This window comes from Kwoniella europaea, chromosome 1 (assembly GCF_036810445.1).
Source record: "Kwoniella europaea PYCC6329 chromosome 1, complete sequence".
Lineage (NCBI taxonomy): Eukaryota > Fungi > Basidiomycota > Tremellomycetes > Tremellales > Cryptococcaceae > Kwoniella > Kwoniella europaea.
The window spans coordinates 10554296-10571205 of NC_089487.1; the positions used below are offsets into that span (position 1 = coordinate 10554296).

Sequence of the window (16910 nt, forward strand, 5' to 3'; positions counted from 1 at the left end):
TTATCACGAAGGGCAGATCTGTCTCGCAAGAAATGACACATGTATACCTCAGTACATCATCTATGCATGAATCAAAACCATGATCATTATGATTATTCTCATTTTTGTGTTTGCCCAAGTCATTCACCCCGTTCTACATCTCAGGCATCTCACCACCTGGACCTTCCTCCCCGCCCATAGTCTGTACACCACCCCCTGCACCAGCTTCTTCTCCTGGTCTTCTGGCGGATACGATATCGTCTACACGAAGCAACAATGTGGCGGACTAGCATCAAACACAAAACATCATCAGCATTGTTTTGAAAAGGATACACAAACGTGATGTTCCGAGAAGAGCACATTGAAGCTTGGACTCACCTCGATAGCAGTCTTCAAAGTTTGGATCTTGACAGAAGCAGATTCCAACAGTCCATATTCCTTCATATCTGTCACCTTTCCAGTATCACCATCTACACCGAACATGTGATGACCCTCAGCGTGTTTAGCCTATAGCGAGCGAAGATCAATGACAAATCAGCATACTCTCTCATAGTTGTATGTCTAGAGGGATACCAGACTCACTCTCAACTCAGTCAATGTCCTAATAGCATTCCCTCCGCAATTCTGCACCAGCGTCCTTGGGATGACCTCCAAAGCTTCCGCAATAGCCTTGTAGGGTGCTCCAGCAACACCAGGAAGTAATTTCGCTTTCTCATCCAAAGCTACCGAAATGGCCATCTCGGTCGCACCTCCACCAGGAGCTAGGATAGGGTTGAACACCACGTTTCGAGCTACTGACATCGCATCTGCGAGGTTTCGATCTATCTCATTGAGGATATCTTTGGATGGTCCTCGGAGGAGGATGGTACATGCTTTAGGGTTGGAGCATTTATCAAGGAAGGTAAAGTATCTAACACATATGGGAGGACAATCAGCATTAAGCAATGGAAGACTGGTTAATTGAAGGAGGGAATTGAGGAGAGAGCGAAGAGAGTGAAAGAATGATACTCACTCATCACCCAACTTCTCAATATGGAACAAACCACACTGCGTACCAACATCGCTATCCCTCAGATCTTCGACTCGGTTGACGATAGTAGCTCCTACAGCTCTAGCGATACGGTTGTTATCTGACTTTCGTACTCGTCGGATAGCAGTGATGTTCGCTTTGAGGAGGTAGTGTTGAGCGAGGTCTACGTGAATGCAATGAGAGCATCAGTACCGTAACTCGAGCAAATGATACTCAAGGGCACATATCCCTATACTCCAGGGATGGCGAAAAGGAGGTCAAGTCCTTGGGAATGACTAATTACTCACCGGAAACACCTTTCTCAGTAAATACCAAGTCCGGTTTGAATTCGATGATCCTCTCGCACATTGACTTGATCTGTTCTTCTTCAATTTGTAAAATCCTATTCCAATCTTTTTCATTCTGAATTTCGATGTTCGTTTGAGATTCACCCTTCTTGTATTCTAATGGACAATCCAACAGTACGATCCGAGGATTTTCAATTTTTCTTCTCATCTTGGGATGAGTGACATCTTTATTTATCATAACACCACTTAATACTCGAGATTCTTCAATTTCACCTCCTGGAACTTTCTCTACTCTTGCATATCGTTTGATATCTACCGTTTTGATATTCAAACTCTCCGATTTACCCTCGGCGCTACCGCCAACCAAGCCGTTTTCAGATTCAGCTGTGACTGCTACTGTCCTTACTGCTTGTAAGGCCAATGAACACATCAAGTCTGACCATCTAGAAGAGAATTTGGTACCGATAGAGGTTTTGATGAGAGCCATCATCTCTGATTCGGATGAAATGTCGACAGGGATGGAGATCTTCTGGATAGTTTCGAGAGCATCGTTAAGAGCTTGTTTAAATGCTCGGATGATGACGACGGGGTGAATGTGTCGTTCGAGGAGTGGAAGGGAATAGGCAAGGATTTCACCGGCTAGATAAGGAAACAGCATTCTTAGTCAGTTTCAGTGCGATATTCAGTGCGACTTGTCTTTTTTATGCGTCTTATTCAAGACTGTTATCGTGAAGAAATCATTCAACTCACCAAGGATGATCACACTGGTCGTACCATCACCAACTTCTTCATCTTGAGTTCTCGACAATTCAATCATCGATTTAGCAGCGGGGTGAGCTACGTCGATTTCTCGTAAGATAGCATGACCATCGTTAGTCAATCTATGGAGCAATCAAGAGATCAGTTCATGTTCTCATCATTGACTCGCGGTAGAGGACGACATAACTGACAAGATACCACCCATAGGATCCAAAATCATCTTCAACATTGCTTTTGGACCAAGACAAGTTCTGATTACATCGGCGACGGTCTGCAGAGCCAGAGCCAGAGTCAGCATGCTGAACTAAGTTCCAGAGGCGATACTAGATATCCAGCTCACCTTTGCAGCTACGATATTGGCAGTTTGAGCTTTTCGACCTGATTGACGCTCGGGCCCGGTGTCTGAAGGGCATTGAGTCAGCTTACATAGTCCAACTAAAAAGGGATCAAGCAGCTGCACCTTTCGCTGCAGGGGTGTTGGATTTCCACTCACTCATCACCATGACAGGTACTCCTCCAGGCATAGCCATTTTGATGGGCTTTCTACTGTGAACGATGGAAGGATGTAGAAGGTGGAGGTGGTTTGAGGGTGTTTTGGAAGCTGGTTTCCAACCGTGTAGACCTAAGATCCAAAGTTGAAGCTAGCGGCTGGTTGTAGCTCTGAGGCGGCCGCTATGGATGTGACGTGACTGAGAGTGAAGTGAGTTGAGAAGTATACCGCTGCTTCTAGTTGTATGACTAAACGTTTCTGCAGATGGATGCGCTGAAATGTTCATCTCGAAATGTTCTGAGAGGGAGACACGGGCGCGTACAAAGGTCAGGTCAAAGTGATAACATTGGAGTGAATGCCACATCATTCTCACATTTCAGCTATCCCAACTGATTTCTTCGATAACATCACAGGTCAAAACTCAGATAAACCACATACTGTCGAGATATACTTGGCAATCATACCACACCACCACCAGCAACACAATGCACCCCACATCACTAGTCCTGCGAAGATCGACCTGGAAAGGTGAGTTTGTCATCTAAAATTGCATGGTTTAGCTACTGGCTGTGAGCTGAATCTCTTTCTCTGATAATCATAGGTCCATTTTTCACTGCCTTCCCTAATCTCTCTCAACACCTTAAGAACAATACACCGATATTCACAAAATCGAGATCATGTACGATCGTACCCAACTTTGTAGGATTGAAATTCATGATCTACAATGGGAAGGATTACTTGCCTATAACTGTGACGGAGGAGATGGTAGGACACAAATTGGGGGAGTTTGCTAGTACGAGGAAAGCATGGAGTTATAGGTGAGTTCGATTACTGTAGCTGGTGTCGTCCATAAGAATTGTAGTGTGAGCGGATAGCTGGTATAATTCTATGATGTCGAGCAAGAAGATTGTATAGTAGATATGAGAAGCTTGATATGGTAATGAGATACTTTCGATGATTCATCGCTGACATACTTTTTTCCATCTTAATAGGAAAACCAAGAATTAGTGATACTATACGACGCAACAGATAAAACGGAATCAGCAGGATACACATTCATATCCCATATCTATACCCAGCACATATGCAATATACCATATCTATCTTCATCAGCACAAATTATTGGCAAATTCCCTTACTTACCGGTAACGAAACCCATGATGGTATATACGTTTCACAATGAAACGGTCTGTACGAACAGTACTTACGATCAAGTTGATCCTGCGTGTACCAGACTTTCGACTCCTTTCTTGCTGCCCCGCACTCACAGGGGTGTAAGATGAGATCCTTTCATTCACTGATCCTTTGAGGTTGTACAGTGTTGAAACTTTACTGGTGTGACAACATGTTTCGTACCTACCGCATCGTTTACACCATCAAGGATGGAGTGAACATTGAGTCAAATCTGCGAATGACCATCTTCCAAAACAACTATCAATATCATTTCATATGATCAATCAATCCCATCTCATAGTGAAAACCTCACATCAGTAAAATACCCCTCCTACACAATAAAAGCAAAAGTACAGTACTAAAAACAACACACTCATTGACGGGGTCCATATCACTAATACCATACATATATAATATACCTCAGAACGCAAGATAATCTTGTAACCAAACGCCAACAGATTATACCCTTAGCTGACTTGATCCGATCCAACAATGTCTATGTCCATGTCAATTAACAAATCCCTGAATTCGATAATCCTTCTCAGCCTGGCCCTCCTGCTCTCCTGTCCCAAAACCTTATCTCAAACAATTACACCTGCAGCCACAGGTTCTTCCACTACTGGCACTACTGATGATGATGGGATTGACGACAACGACAGCGGTGATGCTGGGGAGGTAGATTGCGAGTATGATGGAAGTGTAAAGTGAGTTCTATTCATTCCTACCCGTATGATACCCCGCTGACTTCTCTGTCTTTTGGTGGATGTAGGAATTATCTAACCTGCGCGAAGAACAAGATCTCTACGCCGATGTTAATCGGTGCAGGTATCGGAATCACCCTGGGTATATTCGTACTTTCTTTCCTTTGTATATGGTTGACCAAGAAGAAGAGACGAAGAGCCGCTCAACACAAAGATCAGGAGCAGAGAGGCGACCAAGTCAGTAGTAATGGGGAAGATGGCAAAAATGTCGATTTGGATGATTTGGAGAAAAACCAAAACCAATCTACGGAATTCTTCTACCCAGATGATAAGAAAGATAGGAAGCTTTCATTTGTTTCTGCAGTCGGGGAAGAGGTTAAACCCAAAAACCCAAGTAAAGATAACAAGAACAAATCATTCGAATTACTCGCTCCTCCCGCTCCCAAGTACAACAGGACGGCCTCGAACTCTTCCTCAATCTCAAACAGACCTACAATCCTTGAGAATCGTCATACATCGTTAAAACCGAAACCATCAATAAGGAAAGGAAGTATAGACGAGCTGTATAAATCCAAACCACTAAAGCATGCTCCATCAACTAGAAGACCTAATCCGACTTTTCATAAACATATGAATCAAGTTTCGATCAATGGGAGTATACACGGCGTGGAAGATAGGCAGCAACGTCAATCAGCTTCAAAGTCAGGAGAGGGATCACCAGTACAACTCATGACTAAAAGGGAATTGGAAATTACTAATCCATCTCAATACCAATCCAAACACAACTCTGCATTGGAGGTTCAACCTCCTCAACCTTCCCAACCTCCTTTACAAGATACCTCCTCTCGTCGATCAGTTTCTCACTTACCTAAACCAACTTCTAGATCGTCGGTCTCCCATCCTCCTCCTCCGGCATATGCGATGGGTCCTCAACCCCCACCTCCATCCGCAAGCCAAAACTACCATTCGCATAAACCCCAAATGCCTCTGAGAGGAGCATCTCAGATGACCCTGGCATTACCACCCGTATTGGAAGATGGCAAAGTTTCCAAATCGCCTTCTGTATCATCTAGACAATCTACCCTGGCTCCTCCCGCTGAGTCAGAAGATGCGGGAAGGAGTGGGACTTTTGGACCTGGTTTGATGAGTGCGGAGGGGGTGAAAAGGCAGGTGAATAATTCTTCTAAGGTCGATACGGATAAAGTGAATGTTGTTAAAAAGGAGGTATCAAAGGATGATAAGGTATCACAAATCAAATATGAAGAGGTTGGTAGATCTCGAAAAGTGGACGAAGTGAAAGTGCCCAACATTACCAGTTCCGACTCTACAACTGCACCTCCGCATACTCTGCATGATAATCAAGGACTTGTCGAATTACTTACAACCACTCCGGCGGAACCTACACTGAAGGACATAGAAGCACCAAAAGAGGAATCAGACGAAAGTAAGAAACCCAAGAGTAGACGAGAGGAATTGAGACAGACTAATTTGATACCTTCATATTACGTCAAAACGAATGGCTTAAACTTTGACGATGAAGAAGAGGAAGAAGTACCGACAGTTGGGGATGGTGGAAGAGATGATAACGAAGTGAATGTAGACGAGAAGAAGCGACACACAGAGGTCAGCAAGGATCAAGAGACAGCCGAAAAAGAGAAAGAGAAAGAGAGGGAGGGGGAGGAGAGTTTACCGAATCCTTTTGATGCAGCTGAAATAAATGGGACTGAGGGAAAGAAAGTACGATCAGAGCCGAAACAAAAGAAAGAGAAAAAGGCTAAGCACAAGAAGAGTAAGAAGAGTGAAGTAGGATCATAGAGTAATATACATGTACATACGAACTCAATAATGCAAAGTAGCCCATGGATGTGGAATGTAATTGCGAGTATTCGTCTCGTTTTCTTATGAAAGCCTAACTACTGGCATTTTCATGATGATAAAAGCAGAAGTTAATGCTCTTCAGACTGTATACAGCCTGCGATCGTGCAGCCACTGCGTGTAAAACGCTCATAAGCAATGCATATATGAGACGTCAAAGTAAACCTGATGTTACAAGTATGGATTATCCCATCCATCAATCCAATCCCTTTTCATCCCTACTTTCCTGCTATCTGAAACCCAAAGTGCTAAACAGTTTAAGCATCAGATTTGATCTTGAGTTGACCGAGGAAAGCGTTCTTCTCAGCTTTATCTTGGAATCTACCGTGACCGAAGTTGGATGAGGTATCGATGAATTTGAGTTGAACTTTCTCGGTGTGAGCTCTGGAAGTGTGGGTTCGGAGGGCCTTTCGGAGAGTGAGGATTCTCTTGACAGGACCGGCGCAAGTTCCTTTGATCATGACGAAATCGTTCTTGACGATACCGTATCGGACGAAACCACCCATAGGGGTGATATCCTTCTTGGTCAAGTCGAAGTCGGTAGAACCTGAAGATCCAGATGAACCGTTGGCGATTCGGTAGATCTTGTGGTTGATCGATGTTCTGGAGTGGTATCCTCGTTGACCAGCTCGGGCAACTGAGAACATCACCTTGGATGGATGCCAAGCACCAATACAAGCAACTTTTCGGAGACCTCGGTGACTGCGATGGATTGAAGGAAAAAGATCAGTAAGATTACATTATTGTAAGAGGATGATTAAACTCACGTCTTTCTTGGAAGTCTGGTAGTACCCCATCGAGCAGTAACACCCTCGTAACCGTGACCCTTGGTAACACCGATGATATCGATAGGTTCATCTTGTTCAAAGATGGAACCGACCTCAACGGTCTTTTCAAAGTTGGATTTGGCAAAGTCGACTTTGTCAGCGACGGAACCACCGTTAACTTGGATTTCCATCAAGTGAGCCTTCTTTTGAGAGAGACCAGTCTTGGAGATTTGGGTGTGGGCCAAAACTCGGACGACGGTACAGTACTTCTTGATTCTCTCGAGTTCTCGGGTGACGGATTGACCGTTGTTCTCAGTGTGCTTCTTGGTGTATCGGGTGAAAGCCTTCTTCTTTGATCGGTACCAGTTCCTGTTACGAGTCACCGAATCAGCATATGATAATCCCTATCGGAGAGTACAAATAAAAAAGAGTTAACTCACTTGTAGAATCGTCTCTTAACTTCGTCGGACAAGTGTTCAGCCCAGACGGTAGTCAAAGATCTCAAACCTCGAGGGGTCTCTACGTAACCAACAACACCGACAACGACGATAGGAGGAGTTTCAAGGACGGTAACGGCCTCAACAACTTCTCTCTTGTGCATTTCTACGATACACAATCAGTATTCCACCGTCTGTTTTCAAGATAGAGAGAAAAAACCCACTAGATCCAGGTCGGTCGAGGTCTCGGACGATGTGAGTCATACCAGCCTTGTAACCCATGGTGGCAGTAAGGTGGACAGGCTTCTTGGGGTCGTCCTATATAATCAAACCATTTGAACGTTAACGACATATTCCCCTTTCCGTTTCCCAGACAGATCCTAATCCTGCTATTCCTCATCCCATGCCATTCTATGTCTTTCCCTTCCTCATCCTATCCTCTGATAATCTACTCATCCTCATAGTCCCAGCTATCATCCAAAATGAAATTCTCAACTAACCTTAGGGAAAGCCTTACATCTTCCTCTGTGTCGGGCAGCTCGCTTTCTGGGAACTAATCGTCAAAACCACCTTTCATCAGCTCTTCAATCCTTTTCGCTGGTTGGATGTGTATAAATTTGGTACTCACGGAAAGCAAGCGAACCGTGACGAGGCTCCTCGTATTTTCGGTGAGACATCTCGACTTTTTTGAATGTGTTTTAAAGAAAAGACTTGAAGGATGAAGAAAGCAGATAAAAAGTCGACGACAAAGTTGAAGATTCTTCACTCTGCGGTCAGAGCCAGTCAGACCCAACAGGCGGATGGGGTTTGGTAGAAATGAACTCAGGGTGTGGATTGAAAAGCTGCCCAGTCCACGTGGTGAGCATGAGATCCAGATGGCACCCTATCGGGTGTAAGCTTTTTAAACGCCGATAACTACGATTTTGCACGCTTTTACCATCTCGACTGTATAACCTCCACTTTTCACAGGTCAAGCCCCAAGTGCGTGAGATTATCATCGCAAAACCTCGCCTATTCGTCACGTCACAATGAGACAATACTCACCAGCAAGCTAGCCACCCACACATGATATCGCATCTCATCGCATCCTTGATAACTCTTCATTGACTCACATGATGTTGTGCCTTGCTCCATCCATCAATCCCCATCGGTGATCTCGGCGTGCAACGTCACGATACAATAATAGAGTTTCGGAGCGAAATGTTATACGTTTTCATTCGATTCGATCCGACGGCCAAATTCTTTTTAGCTCATCGCACTTGTCCGACGTAATGTATACGTGATCGAAGGAGGTGTAGACAACGGGCACACTATGACTCCATCTGTTTCGAAGATAGCAAGAAAATCGTCATCGGATATCACCATATGGCCATACTCTTTTTTCCTTCGCCTAAAAGCAATGCTTTCCCCAATAAATCGCTCGGAGAGATCGCATCGCCATGATCTTCTGACCTGTATTATGCCAAAACACTAGCTCAAAGGAGTGTTTGACTCACTCCTCAAAGAACAACAATCAAGTCCGAACTAGTCAACTCCGAATAACATAGCTATCGATCGGGTGACGACAAATATGTCTTTGACGCAAATTGTGTCCGATGGATTGATCTTCTATCTTGTTTTAATTTGTGATGTGATCGCATCTCATTTTTACATCGAACAGAATGGATTTTCTATCGTTTCTTCCTAGCTTGAATTGGAAAACTGATGATCATAAGACCAAAAACATGAAGTACAGTACCGATGGAGATGATTCGTGACTTGAACAACCTCGCATATGGATCTGGTTTCTACTCTGAAGGTATTCGCGTTCAATTGTGACTGACCAATTTACTCACTCAAGAGGAAGATTCATCCCCACACGAGCAACACGAAAGGAGGGTACTGAGCGTTTCGCGCTTTCTTATCCCTTATTCCTGCGCCCAAAAGTTATATTTCATAGTTTACTCATCAACGACCCTTTTCCCCTCAGAAAGTCAGCTAATTCATCAAAGGAATGTTAAAATGTTACTTCCTATCATCCATCGCCCACCAAAATCTTTCAAAAATCTACGAATCGATTCCATACGTTTGATGATGGTACCTCAACTTATATTCGTGAACTTTCATTCATTGCAGGTAGAAGAAGAGAGGAAAATGAATTGATCTGTACTGATGTATCGACGCTTTGACCCTCCCTTTCCTTCATCTTCTCGTTTGAATCCCCACTAAAAATGAAAACGCTGATCAATCTGTTCTTGTTTATATCATTCAAATCCACGATCCATCAAGGAAAACTCGTTACATCTTTGATAACCCGAGGAGGATTCAGACATGTCTTCCTCTGCTCTTCCCCCTTGGATCAGTATATTCAACTACACGTTACTGCACGATCTTTGCCATCAAAGTTGAGGTCATCATCATTATCATCACTGATTTGAGATCTCACCCGAACAATAACATTCAACCCATCTCACATCTCGTATCAAAGTTAAGGTATAAATATCCTTCTACTTTTCTCACTTCAACTTCGATTTCTTCTTTCCTTTTCTTATCTTCTTTCCTCAAGGGAGGAAATTAAATCCTTCAAATCGTACTTAGCTTTAGACAGATTAGTACATTCATATTCCTTCCTCCTGATTTATCGATGTTGCTCTCCCTGGTCTCACCACTTCGTGGTAGGATCTAGCATCGTCTCCCATCGACAGTATAATTAGCTAGAGATATATCGTATCATCTTTTCGCTACTCCAACGCAACACGAAGGATAAATCTGCGTCGTCTACCGAAGAACAGGTTTCATCTGCCTCTCATATCCATTTACTCGCGAATCTCTTAAGTCGCTTCTTTCAGCGACTGTACGACCTTCGGACTACGCTCTAATACGCCTCAAGCTCTGCTCTAATACACTCTTCTTACTTCTCTTCTGGCGACTTTGCGACCTTCGGACTTCGCTTCAATCCGCCTTAAGACCTGCTCCTATACGCTTCAACGACCTTCTCGTGCGGCCACTGCACGAACTTCGGACCTAACGCTCAAAGAAAGAATTCAGCTTAACCTGGCGGTGAGTTTACCTTCCTCTACTTCCAACTCAGAACATATACCTACCTCCTTTCATGGTTATACGTCCTCTGTCATCTTGCATCTCCGCTTCCTTGTACCGTCCAACCCGATTTCCATCTCATCTCGATCTCAGTCCAGTGTTTTGTTGTACTTGACCATTCATGGTCATACCTTTGTATCATCTTGCCATCTGTCCTCGGACGTAGAATGGCGACCTCATCACTCTTACTTTACTTTACATCACATAAGTCTCCCCTTTAACAATTTACTGCCACTACATGCTTCTCATTCCCCGATCACTCCTCAGCTTAGTCGCCCTAAACTGAGTTCGAGTGATCTCGCCATGTATGATGCTTTTCCCCTTGTTCTTCCTTATACATAGCAGCGATGCGATATGGAACGTCTCAGGATGCATCATCTGCTGACTTCAGTTCAGACTTAGCCTCAGAACTTCATACTCGCACAGCCCATCCCAACAATCTCGACTGGTAAGTTGCTTCCATCTTTCACAAGTTGCAAGCTTAATTATACAAGTTTCTAATGTTGGTCGCTGTAGCCGCAATGCCTCGATCTCCTTCTACTCCTAGACGAGCTTGCTCAATTTCATTGGACGCACCGTATCCAACTGGTCGAAACTCATCGAGGAGACGACGAGGAATCAGGCCAACGACTTGCCAAAATTGCGGATGTAGGGAGGTGAGTCAAAACCTGAGGTACTTCTATATATCGCATACTGACCATGTACTCTCCTATAGGATGGCACGAACATGTGGCGTAGTAATCCTGATCCGCAACGCATTGCAGGGACCAGAGATAATATGCTCTGCAATGCGTGTGGACTCTGGGTAAGCCGATCGTTCATTGTTGCTCGGATTCATCATCCGCTGATGCTTGTTGTTCGGCGACAGAGGAAAGAGCACGATGTTCATCGTCCTCCTCTCTGGTGGGGAAGAAGAAGATCGTCCGCTTCACCCAGTCCATCGTCGACCACATCGGCTGCATCCCCTCAATCTCTACCAATCATCAGACGAAGAAGATCAAGAAGGGGGGCTAACGAAAGACCTTCCTCGCCTTCACCTGCTTCGGATGACAAGGCATCGGGTCAAGTCGCGATGGAAAAAGTAGCGGAAATGCTGCTTGGCTTAAAGGGACCCAAGGTGAGTTTTTGAGAATCCTTCTTGAGTAAAGAGAGAATTAGCAATGGCTGACAATCCATTTGTATAGGAGGAAAAACCGGTTCATCCAGCACGAAACCTCCGAGCGCCTTCTCCTATATATAACCGTCCAGCATGGCTCTTTAACCAACCACCGCCGGCCGTCTCCGCTATACCTCCTCCGAAGGGATTTCTCCCGTCATCCAATTTCTCGATCTGACATTTGGATCGACGAGCTCTTGAACCCATCACAATTTCAAGCAGATCGATCAGACCGACTGACTCCCGGAAAAGCCAACGGATACGTTCGTTCCAAGTTGTGAAATACCTCCAATCGAATGTGGTGGAACTTGATTCAGCACATACATGACTTCAAACAACAGTGAATCAATAGTCTCGTAACAAGATCATTTATGGTAATTTCTGATCAGTCATTCTTTCTTCTTTCCTTCTTTTGCGACTTTGTCTATTAGTATTTCTTCTTTGGCGATACCTCGATGGTGAATCGCATTTTAGCGATTATTGATGGTTGACGAGAGAATTGTATATAAATATATATATATATATATACATCTTATCAGTTATACAGAACATGTGAATGTATTCTCATATTAAGTTAACATCCTGTTGATGCATGTATAGTGAGTACGAGTGAGCTATCCAGTATCATCCAGTCATATCTCTTTTCCTTCCTCTCTTCCGCACTAAGCAGTCCACCAGTATAGTTGATCAGCTAAACTCTACATCATGGTATGCTGCAATGTCATGCTCACCTTCTTTCAACTTTGTTTCTATGGGTTTCCATTTCTTCTCTCCCAACCCTTTGGCATAAGCTTCAAGTACCTATCGTATACGATTTGAATCGTCAGTTGACGTGATAACTAAAGGCGAAGAGTGAGAAGTGAAACACACTTACACCAGCATACAATTTCTCAGATTTCGGATGGGTAGAAGCGAACGCTCGTTCCAACACATATAGATCTACAGCGTAATTCTCTGGGAATTGAGCAGTCGACGATAATCCGAAATCTATCAATACCTAAGATGAGCGGGCGGGAGTCAGTGTATATGCTTCTTTCATTTCCTGGAAAATATGAAAGAATGTTTGATTGGGTGGATCATTCCTGTCCAGTTCTGTTTGATTTTAACGAGATAGAATGAGGTTCAAACGTACAATCTCATAAGGCTGTGATTTGTTATCCGGAGTTAACCTAATCATCATATTTGATGTAGTCAAATCACCGTGAATGATAGTTGTTAGATGTAATTTAGCTAATGCTGAGCCTATCGATCGCATGAGGTGGTCTAAGGGGAATCCACGAGGGTGTATTTATCAGCTTTTATCCATATCCATGTCTTGTCCAGTGTATTCGTCATGAATAATTAGACGTTAGACAGATGGGAAGCTGTGAGAGTAAGACTATTGACTCACCTCGTCCCACTCCTAATTCCCTCAACTTATCCCATCCTTCATTCCCTTCTTCGACCTCCCCCTCCCCCTGAACATCAACATCTCTCTCATCGTCATTGGTATCAATATCCAATTCGATCTCTTCTTCATCCTGATACTCCATCTCTCCCTCAGCTCCACCACCAAGCACCTCCCTGACACTCCATCCCTCCACTTTCTCCAAACCTATACATCCCCCCTTTTCATCAACCCACAATACCCTCGGAACTGTCACTCCGTATTTCGCTGCTCTAGCTAGTGAACGAGCTTCGAATGTCAACCTCGAAGCTGTTAGGGAAGCGTCGAGGGAGGGGTGTCGATATTGTTTGGGGAAACGGTATTTGATTATTACCCCTGATGAAGATGGGGTTGAGGAAGAAGAGGAAGACGAAGGGGAGGATGGGTTGTATATCTTTGGAGGAGGGAAGAGAGACGATAGAGCAAAGACTTTCTATAAAAATCATTAGAATATGTCAATATGAACCTCCCAAAACTTGTTGTACGCAGGAGAGAGATTGAGACTCGTCATGTTTACAGTATTTGTTGAGACGATAGTAAAGATGTTGAGGTACGACTTACCGCTTCTGCACCTTGTTTTATGAGTTCTCCTCTTTCTAGATAACACGTTGAGGGCGAGTAAGAATATGAAGAAGTGGGGGTTGACATTGCTGCTAGGATTTTGAGGACAAACGAGACGATATAGGTGAAGACAATGAAGAAAAGTTGACTTTTGACTTGTTGAGCTGTTGATAAGTTTGCTGTTTTGCTGTTGATCAACCTCCACCAAATTCAAGTAGTATTCAAGTCGAAAACAGTCTACCCGTCGTCTTGGATGACCGTTCGTTTTCTCACCTGTGTGTATGCATATGCAGTCGTAAGGGGAAATCGAGGATCAATATCGGACATGCACAACAGATACATAAAGATGTGTTATAACGATGTATAATGATAGGAATCAATAGTCATAGATATGCACTGGTCGAGTACCGATTATATTCAGGTTACCGATGAACTGCCATCAACGAATCATGAACATAACATACAAATCATCATTTTCTCGTCAACAGGATGTCTTCCTTCGATACATCTCATCGGTCAAATTCGATTGATCTTCCAACTCTTTGCTCCTCCGCTGTAGAATCTAGTCCAATCCGATGTAATCCGCATCATTCTCAAATCCATCATCATCCCCTCCACCCCTTCCTAATCCACCTTTTGAAGCCCAGAACGCTCTTCTTTCTTTCCCACCGCTAGCATTTCCCTTCTTAGGTTGAGGAGGGGGAGGTTCCATATACTGAACCGAACTGTCGGTATCACTATCACTGTCACTATCGCTTGAGATTACATCGAGTTTATCTTTATCTTGATTGTTCTTCTTATTCATCTTACTATTATTCGTCTGACTCGTCGATTTGTTCTTATTTTTGCTATTTTTGGATATACTATACCTCGATTCTTCAGGGGGTGAATCCAAAATCTCAATATCATCTTCCGAAACATCACTTGAACCTCCATATCTAGCTTCCACAGCAGCCGCTTTAGCTCTAAGATCATACTTATCTTGTTTGTCAGGTTTGAGCATAGCGAAAGTATCATCTGGTCCAATCTCCCCATCTCCATCTTCATCATAATCTTCGTAGGAAGAATCTTCAAATTCATATGATGAATCGTTGATATCAGGTTCAGAAACTTCATCATCATCCACGATAATCGCTCCTACTCCACCATTCGTATTTCGATCTTTCGGTACGGATACAGATGTATCGCGAGATGAGGCTTTTGAACGATCTTTCGTTTTCCGTCGCGGAGTGAATAATATGGGGGGTGGTCGATAGTTGATGACGTATTGTTCTGGGTTGGCGCCCATAGGTATAGATAACAGTTTTTGGAGTTTCCCACTTTGATGGAGTTGTTGAAGAGCTGTACGTTGTTTGAGTGTCTGGAACATCCGTTGAGAAAGTAAATCAGCTACTTTAACTTGAGCCCACATGAACAGATGCGTTTGACCCACCTCCTTGGTTATGCCCATCACACCACTCAATATACTCATCTTATCCGGATCTATCTCATCTTTCCTTCTACCCGAAGTTCTCCCGCTCATTTCATCGGCCCTCTCAAACAGTCTCATGAGGAGTAATTCATACGCTCCGGCCAGAGTGTTTTTTACCTGCCTGATCCCAAACGATCCACCTGAAATATCGTTATCTGTACAAAAACAGAATAGCCCATGAGCGTTATACAGCTATACATGGGATATCTTGCTCACCTCTATCTTGTGGATCTTCAATGCTCAACAAGAAGCTCTGATTAGGTCTCAGCCAACCTCTAGAAGACTTCAGATAATAATAACCACCTTTACGTATCGATAACCCTACATCTTGATAGTTGAAATTACGTCCATATAATTCGAAAAACTCAATTAGGAGTGTACCCAGATTCTCCTCCGGATCTAATTCTGATTTGCGCAATTTCGGATGTACCTGCAAACACCAGAGCGTCATCCATCAGCTGTCATCTCTCAAAGTAAAGAAAAAGAACAAGTGAAAGAAGCCCAACACACCTGTAAGAAACTGATGACAAGACAGATAACCGCATAACTCCCCAACCCTCCGGTGTATACCTCATTCATCGATCTTTGACTCAGGAAAGATTTCACTACCAATATCAACTGTCTTGAGCCAGGTAGAGAATCAAGATACTGATTGATGATTTTACTAGCTGATATACCGTTTACTTGATTCAATGATATATCGACGTTTAATTTGCCTAGGAAAGAATGAAAAGCACATATCAGATTTACGTGCTTTTGTCATACTGAGCAGTGGGACCATGAACGAGAGATGATGTGGACTTGATCATGAACTCACCTTCATTAGTTATAAATTTGATGATAGGTACTCTAGCTCTTGATATTATTGCCACCTCGTCCGTTATTCTAGCCATCCTCATCGCTCTAGCCATATCAGCTAGTAATCTAGCTTTGTTAGATTCCGAAAAGTGCTTGTTCGTGACCACCAAATCGATATCGCTATGTGCAAGGATAGTCGGAATTAGTTTGAATCGAGTAAGAAACACGATGAGGAAATGCATGTAACTCACCCCTGCGGTAGATACAGCTGCGTCTGCCAACTTCCAAAAGGTGTAACCTCAGCATCAGGCCAAAGTTTCAGTATGCTCCTACTGATCAATTCGATCATGAATAGCCTAACTTCGAATTCTTCTTTAGTTGGTGAGACGTATTTATAAAACGCGTTGATCTCTTCATTTAACCTATCTCAAAATCTCGTCAGCTTCATAGTCCCACATCGATGATGAAGGCTACACCAGTAGCTGAAATATCGAGGCTCACATCTCAGAAGGATCTCTACATTTCTTCCAATCTACCAAATCACACCATGGTGCATGTCTTTCATTCGCTTTTCTCTCCTCTTTCAAATTCCTAGGTCCAGTCTCATCTTTCTCTTTTTCCTTTTGTTTATCCTTTTCTCTATCTCGTTTACCTTTCTTCTGCTTTTTAGTCGACTTCTTGTCTTTATCTTTTCCCGTATCTGGCTGTTGCGTTATGGCAGATCCCGCGTCTGATACTTTTCTTTTCCCTTTCCTACTACTACTGCTGGTACTATTCTCCGTGTTTGTAACCGGTTTAGGATGTAAAGACGCTAGTCCTGTTTTCGAGGTGGAAGGACCAGCTTCGGGAGGAGGGGACAAACCGAAGGATATGAAATCTGCTCCTTGAGAGAAATCCGTCGGTGGTGGCTGGGCCATCGTGG

At 43.6% G+C, this 16910-nt stretch overlaps 7 protein-coding genes across 7 annotated transcripts; 3 read left to right on the forward strand and 4 right to left on the reverse strand.

The window, feature by feature from the left end:
- Positions 1–133: 133 nt before the first annotated feature.
- Positions 134–2585, reverse strand: V865_004007 (T-complex protein 1 subunit gamma; the record flags this gene model as incomplete). The annotated part of the gene is made up of 9 exons (XM_066227792.1): positions 134–265; positions 358–486; positions 562–889; positions 992–1172; positions 1297–1935; positions 2047–2177; positions 2247–2326; positions 2396–2457; positions 2549–2585. The coding sequence occupies 9 exons, from the start codon at positions 2583–2585 to the stop codon at positions 134–136; spliced, it is 1719 nt and encodes a 572-aa protein (XP_066083889.1).
- Positions 2586–3030: 445 nt separating this feature from the next.
- Positions 3031–3367, forward strand: V865_004008 (uncharacterized protein; the record flags this gene model as incomplete). Its single annotated transcript, XM_066227793.1, has 2 exons — positions 3031–3073; positions 3147–3367. The coding sequence occupies 2 exons, from the start codon at positions 3031–3033 to the stop codon at positions 3365–3367; spliced, it is 264 nt and encodes an 87-aa protein (XP_066083890.1).
- Positions 3368–4210: 843 nt separating this feature from the next.
- V865_004009 (uncharacterized protein) lies at positions 4211–6234 on the forward strand (the record flags this gene model as incomplete). Its single annotated transcript, XM_066227794.1, has 2 exons — positions 4211–4422; positions 4488–6234. The coding sequence occupies 2 exons, from the start codon at positions 4211–4213 to the stop codon at positions 6232–6234; spliced, it is 1959 nt and encodes a 652-aa protein (XP_066083891.1).
- A 317-nt stretch (positions 6235–6551) lies between these two features.
- On the reverse strand, positions 6552–8175 carry V865_004010 (60S ribosomal protein L3; the record flags this gene model as incomplete). The annotated part of the gene is made up of 6 exons (XM_066227795.1): positions 6552–6996; positions 7062–7430; positions 7502–7664; positions 7723–7816; positions 7999–8051; positions 8127–8175. 6 exons carry the CDS (start codon positions 8173–8175, stop codon positions 6552–6554), a joined length of 1173 nt encoding a protein of 390 aa, XP_066083892.1.
- Positions 8176–11097: 2922 nt separating this feature from the next.
- V865_004011 (uncharacterized protein) lies at positions 11098–11910 on the forward strand (the record flags this gene model as incomplete). The annotated part of the gene is made up of 4 exons (XM_066227796.1): positions 11098–11232; positions 11292–11381; positions 11445–11693; positions 11761–11910. The coding sequence occupies 4 exons, from the start codon at positions 11098–11100 to the stop codon at positions 11908–11910; spliced, it is 624 nt and encodes a 207-aa protein (XP_066083893.1).
- Positions 11911–12356: 446 nt separating this feature from the next.
- On the reverse strand, positions 12357–13806 carry V865_004012 (EKC/KEOPS complex subunit BUD32; the record flags this gene model as incomplete). The annotated part of the gene is made up of 6 exons (XM_066227797.1): positions 12357–12394; positions 12464–12533; positions 12607–12729; positions 12865–12995; positions 13123–13591; positions 13720–13806. 6 exons carry the CDS (start codon positions 13804–13806, stop codon positions 12357–12359), a joined length of 918 nt encoding a protein of 305 aa, XP_066083894.1.
- Positions 13807–14281: 475 nt separating this feature from the next.
- On the reverse strand, positions 14282–16905 carry V865_004013 (uncharacterized protein; the record flags this gene model as incomplete). The annotated part of the gene is made up of 7 exons (XM_066227798.1): positions 14282–15079; positions 15152–15345; positions 15407–15620; positions 15701–15906; positions 16008–16168; positions 16240–16410; positions 16490–16905. The coding sequence occupies 7 exons, from the start codon at positions 16903–16905 to the stop codon at positions 14282–14284; spliced, it is 2160 nt and encodes a 719-aa protein (XP_066083895.1).
- Between the last annotated feature and the right edge of the window lie 5 nt (positions 16906–16910).